This window comes from Sinohyriopsis cumingii, chromosome 18 (assembly GCF_028554795.1).
Source record: "Sinohyriopsis cumingii isolate HCF-2022 chromosome 18, ASM2855479v2, whole genome shotgun sequence".
NCBI classification, from domain to species: domain Eukaryota; kingdom Metazoa; phylum Mollusca; class Bivalvia; order Unionida; family Unionidae; genus Sinohyriopsis; species Sinohyriopsis cumingii.
The window spans coordinates 37,350,309-37,366,756 of NC_142978.1; the positions used below are offsets into that span (position 1 = coordinate 37,350,309).

General features: G+C 35.0%; 1 protein-coding gene across 2 annotated transcripts in view; it reads left to right on the top strand.

The window, feature by feature from the left end:
- LOC149776416 (3-ketoacyl-CoA thiolase B, peroxisomal-like) overlaps nucleotides 1–12,307 on the top strand; it is a 40,616-nt gene extending 28,309 nt beyond the window's left edge. Inside the window, exons 10-13 of one of the 2 annotated variants that reach the window (XM_089940826.1) lie at nucleotides 3,801–3,980; nucleotides 5,743–5,944; nucleotides 10,859–12,085; nucleotides 12,168–12,307. In XM_089940826.1, the coding sequence (XP_089796952.1) occupies nucleotides 3,801–3,980; nucleotides 5,743–5,944; nucleotides 10,859–10,934 (458 nt within the window). In that variant the 3' untranslated portion in view covers nucleotides 10,935–12,085; nucleotides 12,168–12,307. The remainder of the gene's footprint in view (nucleotides 1–3,800; nucleotides 3,981–5,742; nucleotides 5,945–10,858; nucleotides 12,086–12,167) is intronic. The other variant, XM_089940827.1, reaches the window with a different exon arrangement.
- The last annotated feature ends 4,141 nt before the right edge of the window (nucleotides 12,308–16,448 follow it).

Here is a 16,448-nt window from a genome sequence, read left to right on the forward strand (position 1 = left end):
GAATGACATTATTGTTTAATCACTCAAGATTTGACTTTCATTAGTGGTAACAAACACAAGAACAGAAACACAAACACAAGAACAGAAATGAGTTTCATATTGAAATGAGGATAAAAACCTGGTTAAACAAATCTCTCAAATTATTTATTGAATAATAAAATATGAATTCTGTTTTGTGACAATAAAAATAGTTCAAGTTTGAATCACAAAGCATGAAACTGTCAAGTTTCTTATTGCTTTGGCATCAGCTGTGTGTATCATAGTGTTGATACAAGATAGTTCCTGGTGGGATTATCAGGCTGTCCACAGGATTAATAAAGGGAGTGTCTGTTTCCCAAATTGACTGGGGTTGAAGCCAGCCAAACTGGACGAAGTAATCTCAGTTGATACTGAGATCCAATTCATTGTTGGGCTCCGTAAATCCTCAAATACTGTATTTTTATGTATAATGCGCACTGCTGTACAACACACCCTTATTTTCTGCTGAAAATGTGGGGATGGGTGGCCAAGTGGTCTAAAGAGCTCTCCATTACGGATCACTGCCATCTCACCTCTGTCTGTGTGGGTTCGAGTCTTGGATTCGGCTAATGTGGGTATGTGAGAAAGCTTGCCAGTAGCTTCTCATGGGTCAGTGGTTCTCTTATCCCTGAGCTCTTCCTCTACCATTAATACTGGCCGCCATGTATAGCCTATCGTGTGCTGAAAAATGGCGTTAAACCCTACAACAACAACTGAGAATGTGGGAAGAAATGAAGTTCTGCCATATAACGTGCCTGTGCATATTAAAATCTTGATAAATTCGGTCAGTTTTCATAGTGTAACAACATTCTGTCATTTTGGAATAGTGAATGAAAAAGTGGCAAAATATTGAAAGTAGGGTATATCTTTGTCCTCATATCTGAAAGTTCAGGTCCAATTTTTATACTTGTTTAGCTTATCATAACATCTCTAAAATGCATCTCTGTGTCCTGGCTTGAATTTACCAAGAGAATGCCTTGTAATGATCTTTGACACATCATAGCTTTAGCCAGCAAAAATTTTTATCTTCAAAAACACCATGTTGCATTAATTAAACATTACTCACTTTATTGTAAAAAATGAAGTATCAGATGCTTTGCTTTAAAATGAGAAAGAAAACAAAGAACCAAGTAAAAGTAAATAAATTGCAAATTTACCAGTACTTAGACATAGCATAGTGTCTTCCAGTATGTATAGCCTATCAAAGATTTATTTGGTGCCTAATATTTTATAGACCTCTCTGAGTTAACAAAGCAATGTCCACCGTTAAGAACACGGCACTCTCAATTAAATATTGCTCAGTCTATTGTGTTATGTATATTCAATTTGCATTGTTTGTTTGTTAGTTTTGTTTGGTGCTTTTGTTTTTTTTATTTTATTATCTGTTCTGAGTAATATAAAAATATATAGCTGACTTTGTCCAAAATACATGAGAGTTTTGTAAATAACATTGTTTACATTTTTCTGACTGATGGATAAATATTAGGATTTTTATCTTCATTGAGTCAAGGACTTTGTGTTTGCCATGTTCTTTATTATAATTGTTGCAACAGACCTTCTAATTAGACCTAAGATTTTATCTGGTAAACATTTGGAACCTTCTAGAATTACATTTTCCATTAGGTAAAAGTTTTTTTTTTAGAAGATGCTAATTGTGACCAAGGTCAGGTAAAGAATAAAGAAATGTAAAATTTTGTTTAATGGGGAAAAAAATTATTCCTGCAATAACATCTAAAGCAGAAATTAGTGTTATTGTTGTGTCCAGTATTTCATTTGGCTGGAATTTATTTATTCAAATTATTCATTCACTGGAAATACAAAGTACTCATCTGAAATAACATTCTTTGAAACAGAGACTTTGATTTACAGTGAAATTCAAACAAGGATGTATTCTTGGATATTATTATTGTGATACAACAAAAGACTGTTTCCACATCATTACTTTTCAGGCCATAACAGGCACATCAACACTTTCAGCAATGGATTTATTTTGGAATACCACTAAAGTTTATTCAGAACTTTATTCTTTAGGACTTGTGTTAGTAAATCTAGGATTGTTTGGGATTTCATTCACAATATCATAAATTATTTTGTTTTACATTTTCACTTTCTAGGGAAATAAATTCTTAAATTTTACAAAACTTGATTTTTGCTCTTTTCTGTTACTTTTGAGCTTATTTTTCTAAGAAAAGTAAATAAATTGCAGATTTCCCTAGACAGAGGCATTGTAACTTTGTTTTAACTATCAAAGATTAGCCAGCACTGATTACTTTGAAAACACCAAACTGAATCAATGAAGACTTAATCACTGTATAATCACAAACATATATATATATCAAATAATATGATTTAATATGGGAAATGCAAATAAGAACCAAGTTTATTTTCTAAAGAATACAAAAATGTTTTACGACTTTATACATTAATTTATTATTTAATTTCACGATGTGTCATTGTTTCCATAACAGACTAAACGTAGTCACAAGAAAGTGTGTCCCCTAAATGTGCCTCTAATGAAGACATTAACACTGCTTGAATTCCAAATATTTTATTTCAATTCAACCAAGAACAAATGAAGAAAAAACTTATTTCTTCAACAGTTATGGAATACTCAACATTTACAGTACATGTAGAGTAATCATCACATTGATCAGTGCAGTGTTGAACTTTATAACAACAAGTTACCAGTCATTATTTGTATTTCCATTCTTCGCACAGAACTAAATACTACATATTGATATGAACTCAAACAAATTTATTAGTTTCAACAACAAAAATAAGACTGTCAAGGTTTGTAAGCATTATTTATTTCTTTAACAAGGCTAGTACAGGTAAGCAACTTAATTACAGTACAATGTGCAGCAGAATGAATGGAGTGAATGTGACAGTTAATTAATAAATTACCTTACTAGGAGTAAAGGGAAGAAAATTAATTCGGTATGGCGGTGTCTAATGCAGATATAATTGCGTCAAGGCAAGATTTTGAAGAGAAAACAAAATCTGCATTGAATGATTGGATTTTTATGGTATCAGCTGAATAATTCTGCTTGCTGACAGAAGCAAAATTTTGGGTAATAGATGTAATACATGTGAGTGTAGTGTCAATAATGATATTTTTGTGTCATGTAATACATTTGTATGTAGTGTCAGTAATGATATTTATGTGTCAGTGATATTTTTGTGTCATGTAATACAAGTGTGTGTAGTGTCAGTGATATTTTTGTGTCATGTAATACATGTGTGTGTAGTGTCAATGATATTTTTGTGTCATGTAATACATGTGTGTGTGCAGTGTCAATGATAATTTTGTTTCATTTAATACGTGTGTGTGTAGTGTCAATGATGATATTTCTGTCATAATTTTCAGATTTTCTTAAATCTTTTCATATTACTACTATGAACAGCTGACTTTTAATGCGATATCACATATATTTTTAATGAGTTTTTTTATTGTAAATTTGCACACAAAATGTTCAGAATTCTAGAGTTTTTAGAAACGTTTTTTCTTTTTTTTTTTTTTCCTCAGATTTGTATATCTGCTGATTTCAAATGTACATTTTATGTGATGTTTCTGCTTTTTCTATAACAATTGTGTTGATTGTATATTTAACATAAGGACAGTTTATTGTTAGAATAACTTGTATTCAGCCCCTTGGTCCCATCATATTAAAAAGGTACATAAAATGTAGAGAACAAGAACACACCAGTTGGATATTATTACAGATTTTCCTGTACAAAAATGTACACCTTTTTTTGAGTACTGCATCTTTTAATCTTAACAGGTAACTCTAGCCAGGTGAGTGATGGAGCAGCAGGTGTATTAGTGGTGAGAAGATCTGAAGCCATTAAGAGAGGGATGCCTATTCTTGGGGTTCTAAGAGGGTTTGCTGTAGCTGGTGTCCCTCCTGAGATCATGGGGATAGGACCTGCGGTTGCCATTCCAAAAGTGCTGGAGAGAGCAGGTGACAATTAAGGGAGCCCTTGATATTGTTACTCATGTTGTGGTTGATTTTTGTTGCAAACAATATGATTGATACTTGAGTCGTTCATTGAGAAAACTAACAAAGTGACCTTGATAGGACTTGCATATTTGCATATTATAAATCAGTCTAAACTGTTATCTTTCCACTGGTGTATATATTGGTATCAAATCAGTATGGTCACAGCTCACATGCAGAATTACCAATATAAAATGGACAAAACTTCACTTTGATTAACTGTTAATACCAGGTTCTACTTAGGATTTCAGAACAAGATGTGAAACACCTTGATTATTATTATAACCTGAAGGTGAAATTTGAAAATCTGAAAGTGGGAAAAAAAACGTTTTCAGGTTTGTGTGACATTAAGGGACTGGTTGCTGCCATTTTTTGAAGGTCTGTTGATTCATTCTTAATAATGCACAATATCTTAACGTTTAATCTCAAGTTTACGAATTTAGACTTAATGTACAAATATATCAGACAGAAAAACAAAGAAAATGTTACAGTCACGCCCTGCAGAAACCACCATAAAGTATCCCTACTTACAAAGTATCCCTTCTTACAAAGATTCCCTACTTACAAAGCATCCCTACTTACAAGCACCATGCTTCTCAGTGACATATATCACAATATCTTTCATTTTTCTTAATATATATTACATAATTTCCTATTACTTTTTACAGCAGCAAGCTGTTTAAGTGTCTTCCTGTGAATTTTAAAATTTGATTTATGATGCCAACATATAAGTAAAAAACAAAACTCTATGAAAAGAATAATGTTATATAAAAAATATCCGTTGGTTAAGTTCAGATATTCCTAGCAAACTTGTTTTCATTGTGCTTGCTTTCTCTTTCCTGTCCCCTTCTTGTTTGAGTCTAATATTTCACATGCCTATTCAAAGCCATTGAGAATTTGGTATTTATCTTATTTAATCTCCCAATGATTGTTTAATTCATTTCCATGTTATTGTTCAGTACACATTCATACAAAAGTGAGGCTTGGAAGAAATTTTTCTAGGAGCGGAATCATTATCAACAGTTTGCATAAATTTTACAAACCCTTTGATAGACTTTCATTATACTTAGCTTAAATAATTATGTAGCTTGGACAAATCATTCTACAGCATGCTTGGTTGCTCATTTTATATTGAGATCAAGGTCATGGCCATATAAAGTTTGCAGTAAGGTTTTGGGGTTTTTTTCATTTGCGTATACCTTTCATTTGCATGATTCATTATGAAGGCTAGACCATTCCTTGGTTGACAACTTTTTTGATCTTGGAGATGAATTTCACACTCATAGAAAATTTGAAGTAAGGTTTTGCTTTAAAATGTGTACATTTCCAAAAACACCTTGATGAGTTTTTTTATACTTTGAGTAAATCATTATGAAACTAACATTATTCATTCTGCAAGATGCCCACTCGACCTTTTGCCTTTAGGGTCAAGGTCATACAGTCTAGACTAATTCTTTGATCATGGGCTTGACATACAAACCTTTACCTTTTGTTGGCACAATGTAACCACTATTGAAGGTGCCATAAAATGCTGCTACATCCATACATTGATATGCAAGCCCTGGCTTTGTTGTCTAAAATGTGCTAAAAAATACAAATCTTGTATAAGACGATTTTAAGATGTTCAGGGTGATTTTTAACTGTCACCAAATGTGCAACTGTTACAAAATCAGTTTACAATAGTAAACTTATCATTAGTTTTACATACATTACTACTTCATTTCAGGTCTTACTGTTGATGATATTGACATCTTTGAAATTAACGAGGCTTTCGCAAGTCAGGCATATTATAGTATGAAGAAACTGGGCATTCCGCATGAAAAAGTAAACCCCAAGGGTGGAGCCATTGCTTTGGGACACCCACTTGGATGCACAGGGGCCAGGCAGATTGGTACACTGCTCCATGAACTGAAAAGAAGAGGGAAAAGGTTAGTGTTTGTATATATATATATATATATATATATATATATATATATATATATATATATATATATATATATACATACATACATACAAATATATATATATATATATATATATATATATATATATATATATATATATATATAATTTGGCAAATAACAGTCCTTTCAGGTGCACTGGATCTAGCAAGAGAATAACAGTCCTTTTAAGTACCCAGGATCCAGCAACAGATCATATGTGTCATGGATTGATTAGGATACAAGCAATAACTGGCAACAAACAGTGCAAAATTAGTTTCTCACTATTCTGAGTGCTTTTGACTCATAAGTCTTTTCCAAAGGCAAACACAAAACAGAGACAAGGCCATAAACACAAAACACAGACGAGACCATAAACACAAAACAGAGACAAGGCCATAAACACAAAAAAAGCATTGAAATTACAAAAGTTTCATAACTATTTTTACTGGAATCAAAACTTGAAAATGCTTTGTTTTGAATAGTTGGCTTCATATCAACCTGCAAATGGATGCGCCATATTTCCATCCATTTTTAATGTAAATTGGTGTAACTGTAAATTTTACCCCAGATATTTTATTGTTTTAATTACATTCATCAATCATGTAATATTTCAGATGTTGTTATATCATATTGTCTTTGATTTGTTTATCTATTGATGTATAAAATAAACACACATTAACCAAATTCAGAGGTGATATTGTAAATACATATGCATATATATACTTACACACCTCCCTCAGTAACTCATAAATAATATGATATGTCAACAATGACTGCAGCGTATACGAGTGCACAAGATAGTGATGGAGACTTAAAATGATATTTTATCACTTTTTCATTTTATTGCTGGTGCCAGACAGATACTACAGGATGTAAAGGGGAGATTTCACTGGGCCAGGTTATTTTAGTCAGCATTTTCAAGGGAATTGTTCTCAAGAATAAGACGCATATCATATCATTTTCATCATTTTAAAAGTTTCCTCTTTAATAAATCACTTATGGGATGTAAGTATGATTTCCCATTCATAACAAGAAAGTATAATAATTTGGCCAAGCAGTAACAGTTTGGTCTGTTTGAATTGAATTAGTTGTCTGTGTCCAAAAGCAACAGATACACTTAGTGGAAAAGGACCCAGATAAAATATGCCCAGGCCCATTCTCTCCTGTTTTGTCAGCTACTTTGGTTGAATTTATAATTTTAGGAATAAACTTGTATGATGTGTATATTTTAAATATGTTACCTATTGTCATTCACACTGGATTTATTTTTTAAAAAAAGGTATTCTCCAATAGCATAATTAGATGCTGTGTAATGCATTTAAATAAAATGTGTCTCCAAAAATCAGTAATAAATTTGAGCACATATAATTATCAATTTTTTACTTTCAAAAGTGAAACTGGATGATTGCAGCTATTATAGGTTAGGGACTGAAGTTTGTGTCAAATTTTGCCTTTTTCCCCCACATTTTCTTACATCAGTTAAATATACCTGTACAAAACCATTAAACAAGGTTACATGATCACTACTGTTAAATGTTGTACCTTGCTTCTGTTACTTGGCAGTTTACTTATGATAATTTTTTTCCATAATAATTTGCAAATGTTTAATCATATGTTTGATTTTATTATGTGTATTTCTCAATTATGAAAATGGTTGATTTAAATATTTCCCTCTGATAATCAATAAAATGGTTAACATTGGATTTCATTAAGACTGGTAGGGAGCACTATATGTTTCACTTCCCTGCTATAGGAGGGGTGGCCTTATAAGCGGGGAATCACTACTTTACTCAAACAGGTTAAGTAGCATGAGGCCTTCCCTGTTTCACACTTATTGCAGAACATGTATATAATGAATGGATTAACCTAGTTTTACAAACTACAAAAAGAAAACCCACCAGAAATGGAACCAGAATTCTTTATGTGAAAGAAAACAATGAAACATTGCCATGAAAGTGTTGTTTATGGGCAGGCTAGGATATAATGCAACCTAATTATACGTAGACTGTGTATGGGCAAGCTAGGATATAATGCAACCTAATTATATGTAGACTGTGTATGGGCAAGCTAGGATATAATGCAACCTAATTATACGTAGACTGTGTATGGGCAAGCTAGGATATAATGCAACCTAATTATATGTAGACTGTGTATGGGCAAGCTAGGATATAATGCAACCTAATTATACGTAGACTGTGTATGGGCAAGCTAGGATATAATGCAACCTAATTATATGTAGACCACTTCTGACCAAAATTGAACTTGCCAGGTGCATCTGTACAAATTTCTGTACAAAATATTTGGCACAATTTATCATTTTTATTTGTACACAAAGTATCAGGACAGAGAGAAAGTAGTTATTTCTTAATGTCTGGATATTTAGGTAACATTTTGCAGGAAGGTGGCATTGGGTGCGGTCAACTATAATTTTTATATATGAGAATTAAAGTTTCCACTCCCCTGCGCAAATATTGATGTTACAAATTAATCAGTGTTAAATATGAAGAAGTCTGTTAAAATCAACAAATTACTGAGAGGCTTTAATCAGTACTTATAATTCTTGTGTCAGTAAAGTTGGAGTTCCTTCCCTTTTATGGTTAGAACAAGTGTATGCTTTGTAAGCAAACACCAGTGAACTAATGCTTGTAAACCAACAGATCAAAATCCATCAATATATTTGCACAGGTTAATTCCTCCAGAAACAGTTTATAAATTTCGTTTTAGTGATATTACATGACAATGACCTAGTGAATTCCTGAATAATTTGTACTGGTAACAAACAGTTGGCACAGTACAGTTGCACAGTCCTGGAACACTACATCTGGATCAAAAACTAACAATCGACTGAAAAGGGAGTGGAAAGGCAAAAATGTTTCTGTTTTATTACAGCTTGAATGTTTAATATTTTTTTTATGTATCAATGCAAATGTTGAAGAACAGTCAACAGATCAGGCAAAGAAAACCTTGGGAGTTGTCAATAGTGTGTGGTTTTAACAATAAAGGTTGCTGACCTAACACCTAGATGTTACTGTGATCTAAGCAACTTTCATGTCTTTTGATTGGCTATGACAATTATTACATTATTTTGTGTTACCATGCAACAGGGATGTTATTGTGACCCCAGCAACTTTCATGTCTTTTGATTGGCTGTGACAATTATTACATTATTTATTTTGAGTTACCCTGCAACAGGGATGTTATTGTGACCCCAGCAACTTTCATGTCTTTTTACTGGCTGTGACAATTAATACATTAATTACCTTGTGTTACCATACCATAGACCCAATAAAGTTTTGAGAGTTGTCCAAATCAGCTTACCCACTGAGCAAGCATTTAATTATGTTCTCATGGAAGCACTTGCTATCATTACAATGGTAGTCAGTTGACTTTCTTCATGTTTAAATAGTAAAGTGCATGTTACATTTATAGTGATTACACTGAAACCAAATCAATAACAAAAACTGAAACACGGATGTCATTTGGCAAGGGTTTCATTGATCGATATTTCTTTTTTACCATGTTGCATCCATTAGGCATTTCCAAGCATTCTCGTCGATTAATATTTCATTGTCTGTCATGTTATTTATTGAGAAAAGAGTTTGTTAACAGCAGTCTTAAAAATATATGATTTTTTATTAAAATTTGTGAATTTGATGATGTCTGTTCCAAATTAAAGAACAAAGTTGTTTTGAGCAGTAAAATAAGTGATGAATCAAGCCTTCATTCAGTGACATTGATCACAATTTTAATTGTTGAGCAAACAGGAGCCCATTTTGCCTTACCTATAAAAAAAGGAAATGGGAACCAGACCTTCCAGTGTTATAAGTGTATTTGCAGGGTGCACAATAATGAGGGATGCAACAGTGAGGGAGTTGTGTGTAAAATATTTTAAGAGTAGTTATAATGGAGATAAAAATTAACTACATTGTAGAAGCTTTATAGCCTCTGGTGGCCTAAGTGGTTAGACTGTCCACCTCGGGTGTGGGAGGTCATGGGTTTGAACTCCAGCCAAGTCAGACCAAAACAAAATATACATGCAGCTGCCTCACTTGGTGCTCAGCATTAAGAGGTTAGTGTTAGGATTGGTCAGCCTGGTGTCAGGGTAACATGATTGGGTTAAACATGATGCCACATGTTGGCCTTAGACCACTGGGCCAACAGTGGCCCCTAGATAATGGTGTATAATGTTTATTTCATTTTGCAACTTTTCTTTCATTTAATGAAATAAGATTACATTGCATTTTTGTGCTTAAACTAGTAGATTGTTATTAAAGTGTATCTATACATTTTATGTACAGCAGGTTCCAAGAATATACATAAAAATCTGGGGCCCCGAGTGGCCGAGTGGTCTAAAGTGTTCACCGTTCCGGATCACTGCCACCTCACCTCTGTCTGCATGGGTTCAAGTCCAAGGCTCGGCTAGCGTAGGTACGTGGGAAAGCCTGCCAGTAGCTTCTCATGGGTCGGTGGTTCTTCCCTGGGTTTTCCAGGGTTCTTCCTCCACCAGTTATACTGGCCGCCATCTATAGCCTATCTTGTGCTGAAAAACGGCGTTAAACCCTACAACAACAACAACAACATAAAAATCTATCACTGTCTTAGATGATAGCTTCAGATGGCATTGTAGATTGACAAAACCTGGTACAAAGGCTAGCCAAAGAAACCACTGACCTTGGATAAGTGACTACCAACTTTTAAAAGCACAAGCTCTAGGGATCAAACCTGAGAGTGCATATTTGGCAGTTTATGTCCATTTAAACAAAAGCTTTTGTAATGATTAATATTGTTGTTGTCCATATGTAAATTGTATTCCTTACTGACAAACTTAGGTACTGAATACTTTCAGTTTTTCACTGCATTAAACTAAAACCTTATTTGTATTGTGTTCTTTTTTTCTAGGGGACTTGGAGTGATCTCAATGTGTATTGGAACAGGCATGGGAGCTGCTGCTTTGTTTGAATTTCCTGGGAACTAAGAAGACACTTGTCTGCTCATCATTAATGTACATTCATCTGCCAAAAGAAGAAAAACATAGGTCCTGAAACTTTGGCATTGTGGATGATTTGGCATTTTGTGTCACTGATTATTGGTGCTAAAATAGAAGAATAACCAGACTATATAATGATGTACATATGTGATTAATGACAATAAATGTATTTAAATGCTGCATGAAAAATAATATTCAAGGACATCAAATTGCCCAGCTAAACAGATTTATGTGTACAGCATGTCCAGAATAAAACACAAGTATCTTTCAAAACGGATTCCATAATGAGATATTTTCAAGGCTTCAGTTTGTTAGATTTGGCCAAAATTTCTGTAAGAATGAAGTAATTTTCACTGCGACCTTTTTATACACCCACCAAAAGTCAGAGCGTATATTATGATAGTCCATCCATCTGCATATCCATTTGTCTAAGTGTTTGTTACCTTTTCTGTTTTCATGTAATTTTAGTTTTATGTTTATCTTTACCAGACTTTGTTGCTGGCTTGCTCTAGGGGTAACAAAAAGCCCTATTTATTTGTGGGTTATAAAATGAGATGTCAGGATCACTTTGACCAAAAGAAGACAAAATGTTTAAACACTGGCTTTAGATTGGCATTACAGACATGGACTACAGTTTGTGGATGGCTTAGACTTGGAGTAAACTGGCTTTAGATTGGCATTACAGACATGGACTACAGTTTGTGGATGGCTTAGACTTGGAGTAAGGAAGAAGTCTATTGATTGAGCAGCAGTTAAGTGGGCTTGTGGGACTAAATAAATGGTTTCTGCACAAAATTTCTCCGAAGCTTGTGGATGACTTACACTTTGGTAAGAATGACGCTGTTTATTTTAGGGTCAAATGGTGAAGGTCACTGAAGGAAGAAAATGGTTTTTGCATAATACCTTTAGGTCTAGACAACGTAATTTGTGGAGAGATTGCACATCAGGAATGGACAAAGTCAGTAGATAAGGTTATTGTGTCTCATCAGGAAAGGACGAAGTCAGTGGATAAGGTTATTGTGTCTCATCAGGAAAGGATGAAGTCAGTGGATAAGGTTATTGTGTCTCATCAGGAAAGGACAAAGTCAGTAGATAAGGTTATTGTGTCTCATCAGGAAAGGACAGAGTCAGTGGATAAGGTTATTGTGTCTCATCAGGAAAGGACAGTCAGTGTATAAGGTTATTGTGTCTCATCAGGAAAGGACGAAGTCAGTGGATAAGGTTATTGTGTCTCATCAGGAAAGGACAGAGTCAGTGGATAAGGTTATTGTGTCTCATCAGGAAAGGACAGAGTCAGTGGATAAGGTTATTGTGTCTCATCAGGAAAGGACAGAGTCAGTGGATAAGGTTATTGTGTCTCATCAGGAAAGGACGAAGTCAGTGGATAAGGTTATTGTGTCTCATCAGGAAAGGACAGAGTCAGTGGATAAGGTTATTGTGTCTCATCAGGAAAGGACAGAGTCAGTGGATAAGGTTATTGTGTCTCATCAGGAAAGGACAGAGTCAGTGGATAAGGTTATTGTGTCTCATCAGGAAAGGACGAAGTCAGTGGATAAGGTTATTGTGTCTCATCAGGAAAGGACGAAGTCAGTGGATAAGGTTATTGTGTCTCATCAGGAAAGGACAGAGTCAGTGGATAAGGTTATTGTGTCTCATCAGGAAAGGACGAAGTCAGTGGATAAGGTTATTGTGTCTCATCAGGAAAGGACAGAGTCAGTGGATAAGGTTATTGTGTCTCATCAGGAAAGGACGAAGTCAGTGGATAAGGTTATTGTGTCTCATCAGGAAAGGACAGAGTCAGTGGATAAGGTTATTGTGTCTCATCAGGAAAGGACAGAGTCAGTGGATAAGGTTATTGTGTCTCATCAGGAAAGGACGAAGTCAGTGGATAAGGTTATTGTGTCTCATCAGGAAAGGACGAAGTCAGTGGATAAGGTTATTGTGTCTCATCAGGAAAGGACAGAGTCAGTGGATAAGGTTATTGTGTCTCATCAGGAAAGGACAGAGTCAGTGGATAAGGTTATTGTGTCTCATCAGGAAAGGACGAAGTCAGTGGATAAGGTTATTGTGTCTCATCAGGAAAGGACAGAGTCAGTGGATAAGGTTATTGTGACTCATCAGGAAAGGACGAAGTCAGTGGATAAGGTTATTGTGTCTCATCAGGAAAGGACAGAGTCAGTGGATAAGGTTATTGTGTCTCATCAGGAAAGGACGAAGTCAGTGGATAAGGTTATTGTGTCTCATCAGGAAAGGACAGAGTCAGTGGATAAGGTTATTGTGTCTCATCAGGAAAGGACGAAGTCAGTGGATAAGGTTATTGTGTCTCATCAGGAAAGGACGAAGTCAGTGGATAAGGTTATTGTGTCTCATCAGGAAAGGACAGAGTCAGTGGATAAGGTTATTGTGTCTCATCAGGAAAGGACGAAGTCAGTGGATAAGGTTATTGTGTCTCATCAGGAAAGGACAGAGTCAGTGGATAAGGTTATTGTGTCTCATCAGGAAAGGACAGAGTCAGTGGATAAGGTTATTGTGTCTCATCAGGAAAGGACGAAGTCAGTGGATAAGGTTATTGTGTCTCATCAGGAAAGGACGAAGTCAGTGGATAAGGTTATTGTGTCTCATCAGGAAAGGACAGAGTCAGTGGATAAGGTTATTGTGTCTCATCAGGAAAGGACAGAGTCAGTGGATAAGGTTATTGTGTCTCATCAGGAAAGGACGAAGTCAGTGGATAAGGTTATTGTGTCTCATCAGGAAAGGACAGAGTCAGTGGATAAGGTTATTGTGACTCATCAGGAAAGGACGAAGTCAGTGGATAAGGTTATTGTGTCTCATCAGGAAAGGACAGAGTCAGTGGATAAGGTTATTGTGTCTCATCAGGAAAGGACGAAGTCAGTGGATAAGGTTATTGTGTCTCATCAGGAAAGGACAGAGTCAGTGGATAAGGTTATTGTGTCTCATCAGGAAAGGACGAAGTCAGTGGATAAGGTTATTGTGTCTCATCAGGAAAGGACGAAGTCAGTGGATAAGGTTATTGTGTCTCATCAGGAAAGGACAGAGTCAGTGGATAAGGTTATTGTGTCTCATCAGGAAAGGACAGAGTCAGTGGATAAGGTTATTGTGTCTCATCAGGAAAGGACAGAGTCAGTGGATAAGGTTATTGTGTCTCATCAGGAAAGGACAGAGTCAGTGGATAAGGTTATTGTGTCTCATCAGGAAAGGACGAAGTCAGTGGATAAGGTTATTGTGTCTCATCAGGAAAGGACGAAGTCAGTGGATAAGGTTATTGTGTCTCATCAGGAAAGGACGAAGTCAGTGGATAAGGTTATTGTGTCTCATCAGGAAAGGACAGAGTCAGTGGATAAGGTTATTGTGTCTCATCAGGAAAGGACAGAGTCAGTGGATAAGGTTATTGTGTCTCATCAGGAAAGGACGAAGTCAGTGGATAAGGTTATTGTGTCTCATCAGGAAAGGACAGAGTCAGTGAATAAGGTTATTGTGACTCAAAGAAAAATGGGGTTTGCTCCAAAAACTTTCACACACTTTAAATGGTTTGCACTTTGCACTTACGGTAAGAAAGAAAGTTATGGATTTGGGGTTCCAAAGGAAAGTCATGGCAAGTCTAATAAGAAAATAATGGCTTCTGCACAGTAAGTTTAAATTTTTGTCAAGGTTTGTAAGACCCATTGGTCAATAATCATGCTCAGCTAATATAGAAAAGACATAGCTGGAACAATGTCTTTCCATCTGTCCATCCAATATTGTGTTTCATTTAAATATTGAAACCTATATAGTCATCTTAACTTCTTTATCCAGAAGAGACCCACAAACATGTTATCTTATTCATTGAACAGAAACCCATTGCAATCTTATTCATCCAACAGAAACCCATGGTAGTGAAAAAAAAAAAAAAAAAGCATAGAATCAGCCTGATGGTTTGGATGGATCAATTTACTTTTCACATGTCTTAAATAACTTCTTCCCAGCTTTCTGTCCAGATTAAGGGTTTATGAGATAAATAATATTGTGCATTACTGTTGGTCTGTTAATTCTTAAAGGTAACATAAATCTAAGAAAGAAAATAAACCATTGCAAATGCACTAGATGAATTATGATACTATAACAGATATGACACAGTACTTGACAAGATTAATTTTTCTTCTCTACGTTATACAGTAACAGATTGGCGAGGGTCTAAATTTAAGTTGTCTTCTTGATTGCATAATGTTATAAAGCTTTTGAATGGTAATTTTTTTTTTTTTGTGCAAGGTTCCCAAGATGAAGCTGAATCTAGAAATCCATTTTCTTTTGTCCCTTCCATGTAATGAAAATATAAGTGTCTCTGACATTGTCTTTGTTTTGGATTTGTTATTTCAGTTTCTTTCATGAAACCGAGTAAGAGGTGCAGAAAATAGTAGTAATTCTACAGTGCAAGAGATGGGAATGCAAAAAGTGATTTAATTAGAACTATCAGGCCTGTCTGTAAATTTTGGGTCCTTGTTACCAGAGGCTAATCTGAGATACAAAGATTACGTTCATGGTAGTACAGTAATTTTGGAGCCTTGTTACCAGAGGCTAATCTGAGATACAAGGATTAGGTTGATGGTAGTACAGTAATTTTGGAGCCTTGTTACCAGAGGCTAATCTGAGATACAAGGATTAGGTTGATGGTAGTACAGTAATTTTGGAGCCTTGTTACCAGAGGCTAATCTGAGATACAAGGATTAGGTTGATGGTAGTACAGTAATTTTGGTGCCTTTTTACCAGAGGCTGATCTTAGATACGAGGATTACATTCATGGTAGTACAGTAATTTTGGGTGCATTTTTATCAGAGGCGAATTGGAGATACAAGGATTAGGTTGATTGTAATACTGCATTTTGGGGGGCTTTGTACCAGAGGCTAATCTGAGATACAAGGATTAGGTTGATGATGGTACAAAAACATCTGTTGATATGAATTTAGCAAAATTGTCTTTGAAAGATACTTACAAGATGTATGACTTGTGAGATAAATACAAACAACTTTCCAGGAAATTGTAAATATGTAGAATTAATGAGATGAACTTTCTGGCTACATTATTTCAGTCCTGCATCTACTGTGAATAGGAGATGGAATTAACAGTATATGGTAATGATCAGTTATAAGTTGAATCCAATCTTGATCTGCTGTCTCATAATGCACTGGCAGATCAGGATATATGTTGTTTGTTCTACTCTACTGTTTACTCCAACTAAACTGCAGAGACCCAGATCAGACAGTGCTTTATCTTGGTCTCTGCAGTCTTTGCAATTGTTCTCAACTGATTAGTGAATATACATGGTAATTTAAAGATTTTTTTGTATTACTGTCAATTCATTTTTTTTAAATTTGCTGATTTGGAAAGGGATCCTGTTCTTTCCAAATATGGATCTTTGGTCAATCTTTGGTTTGTGGCAACCACAGAACATATAAATATTGGTATCCCACAACAAATTGTGAATTGTAAGCATTGTATGTGGATCAA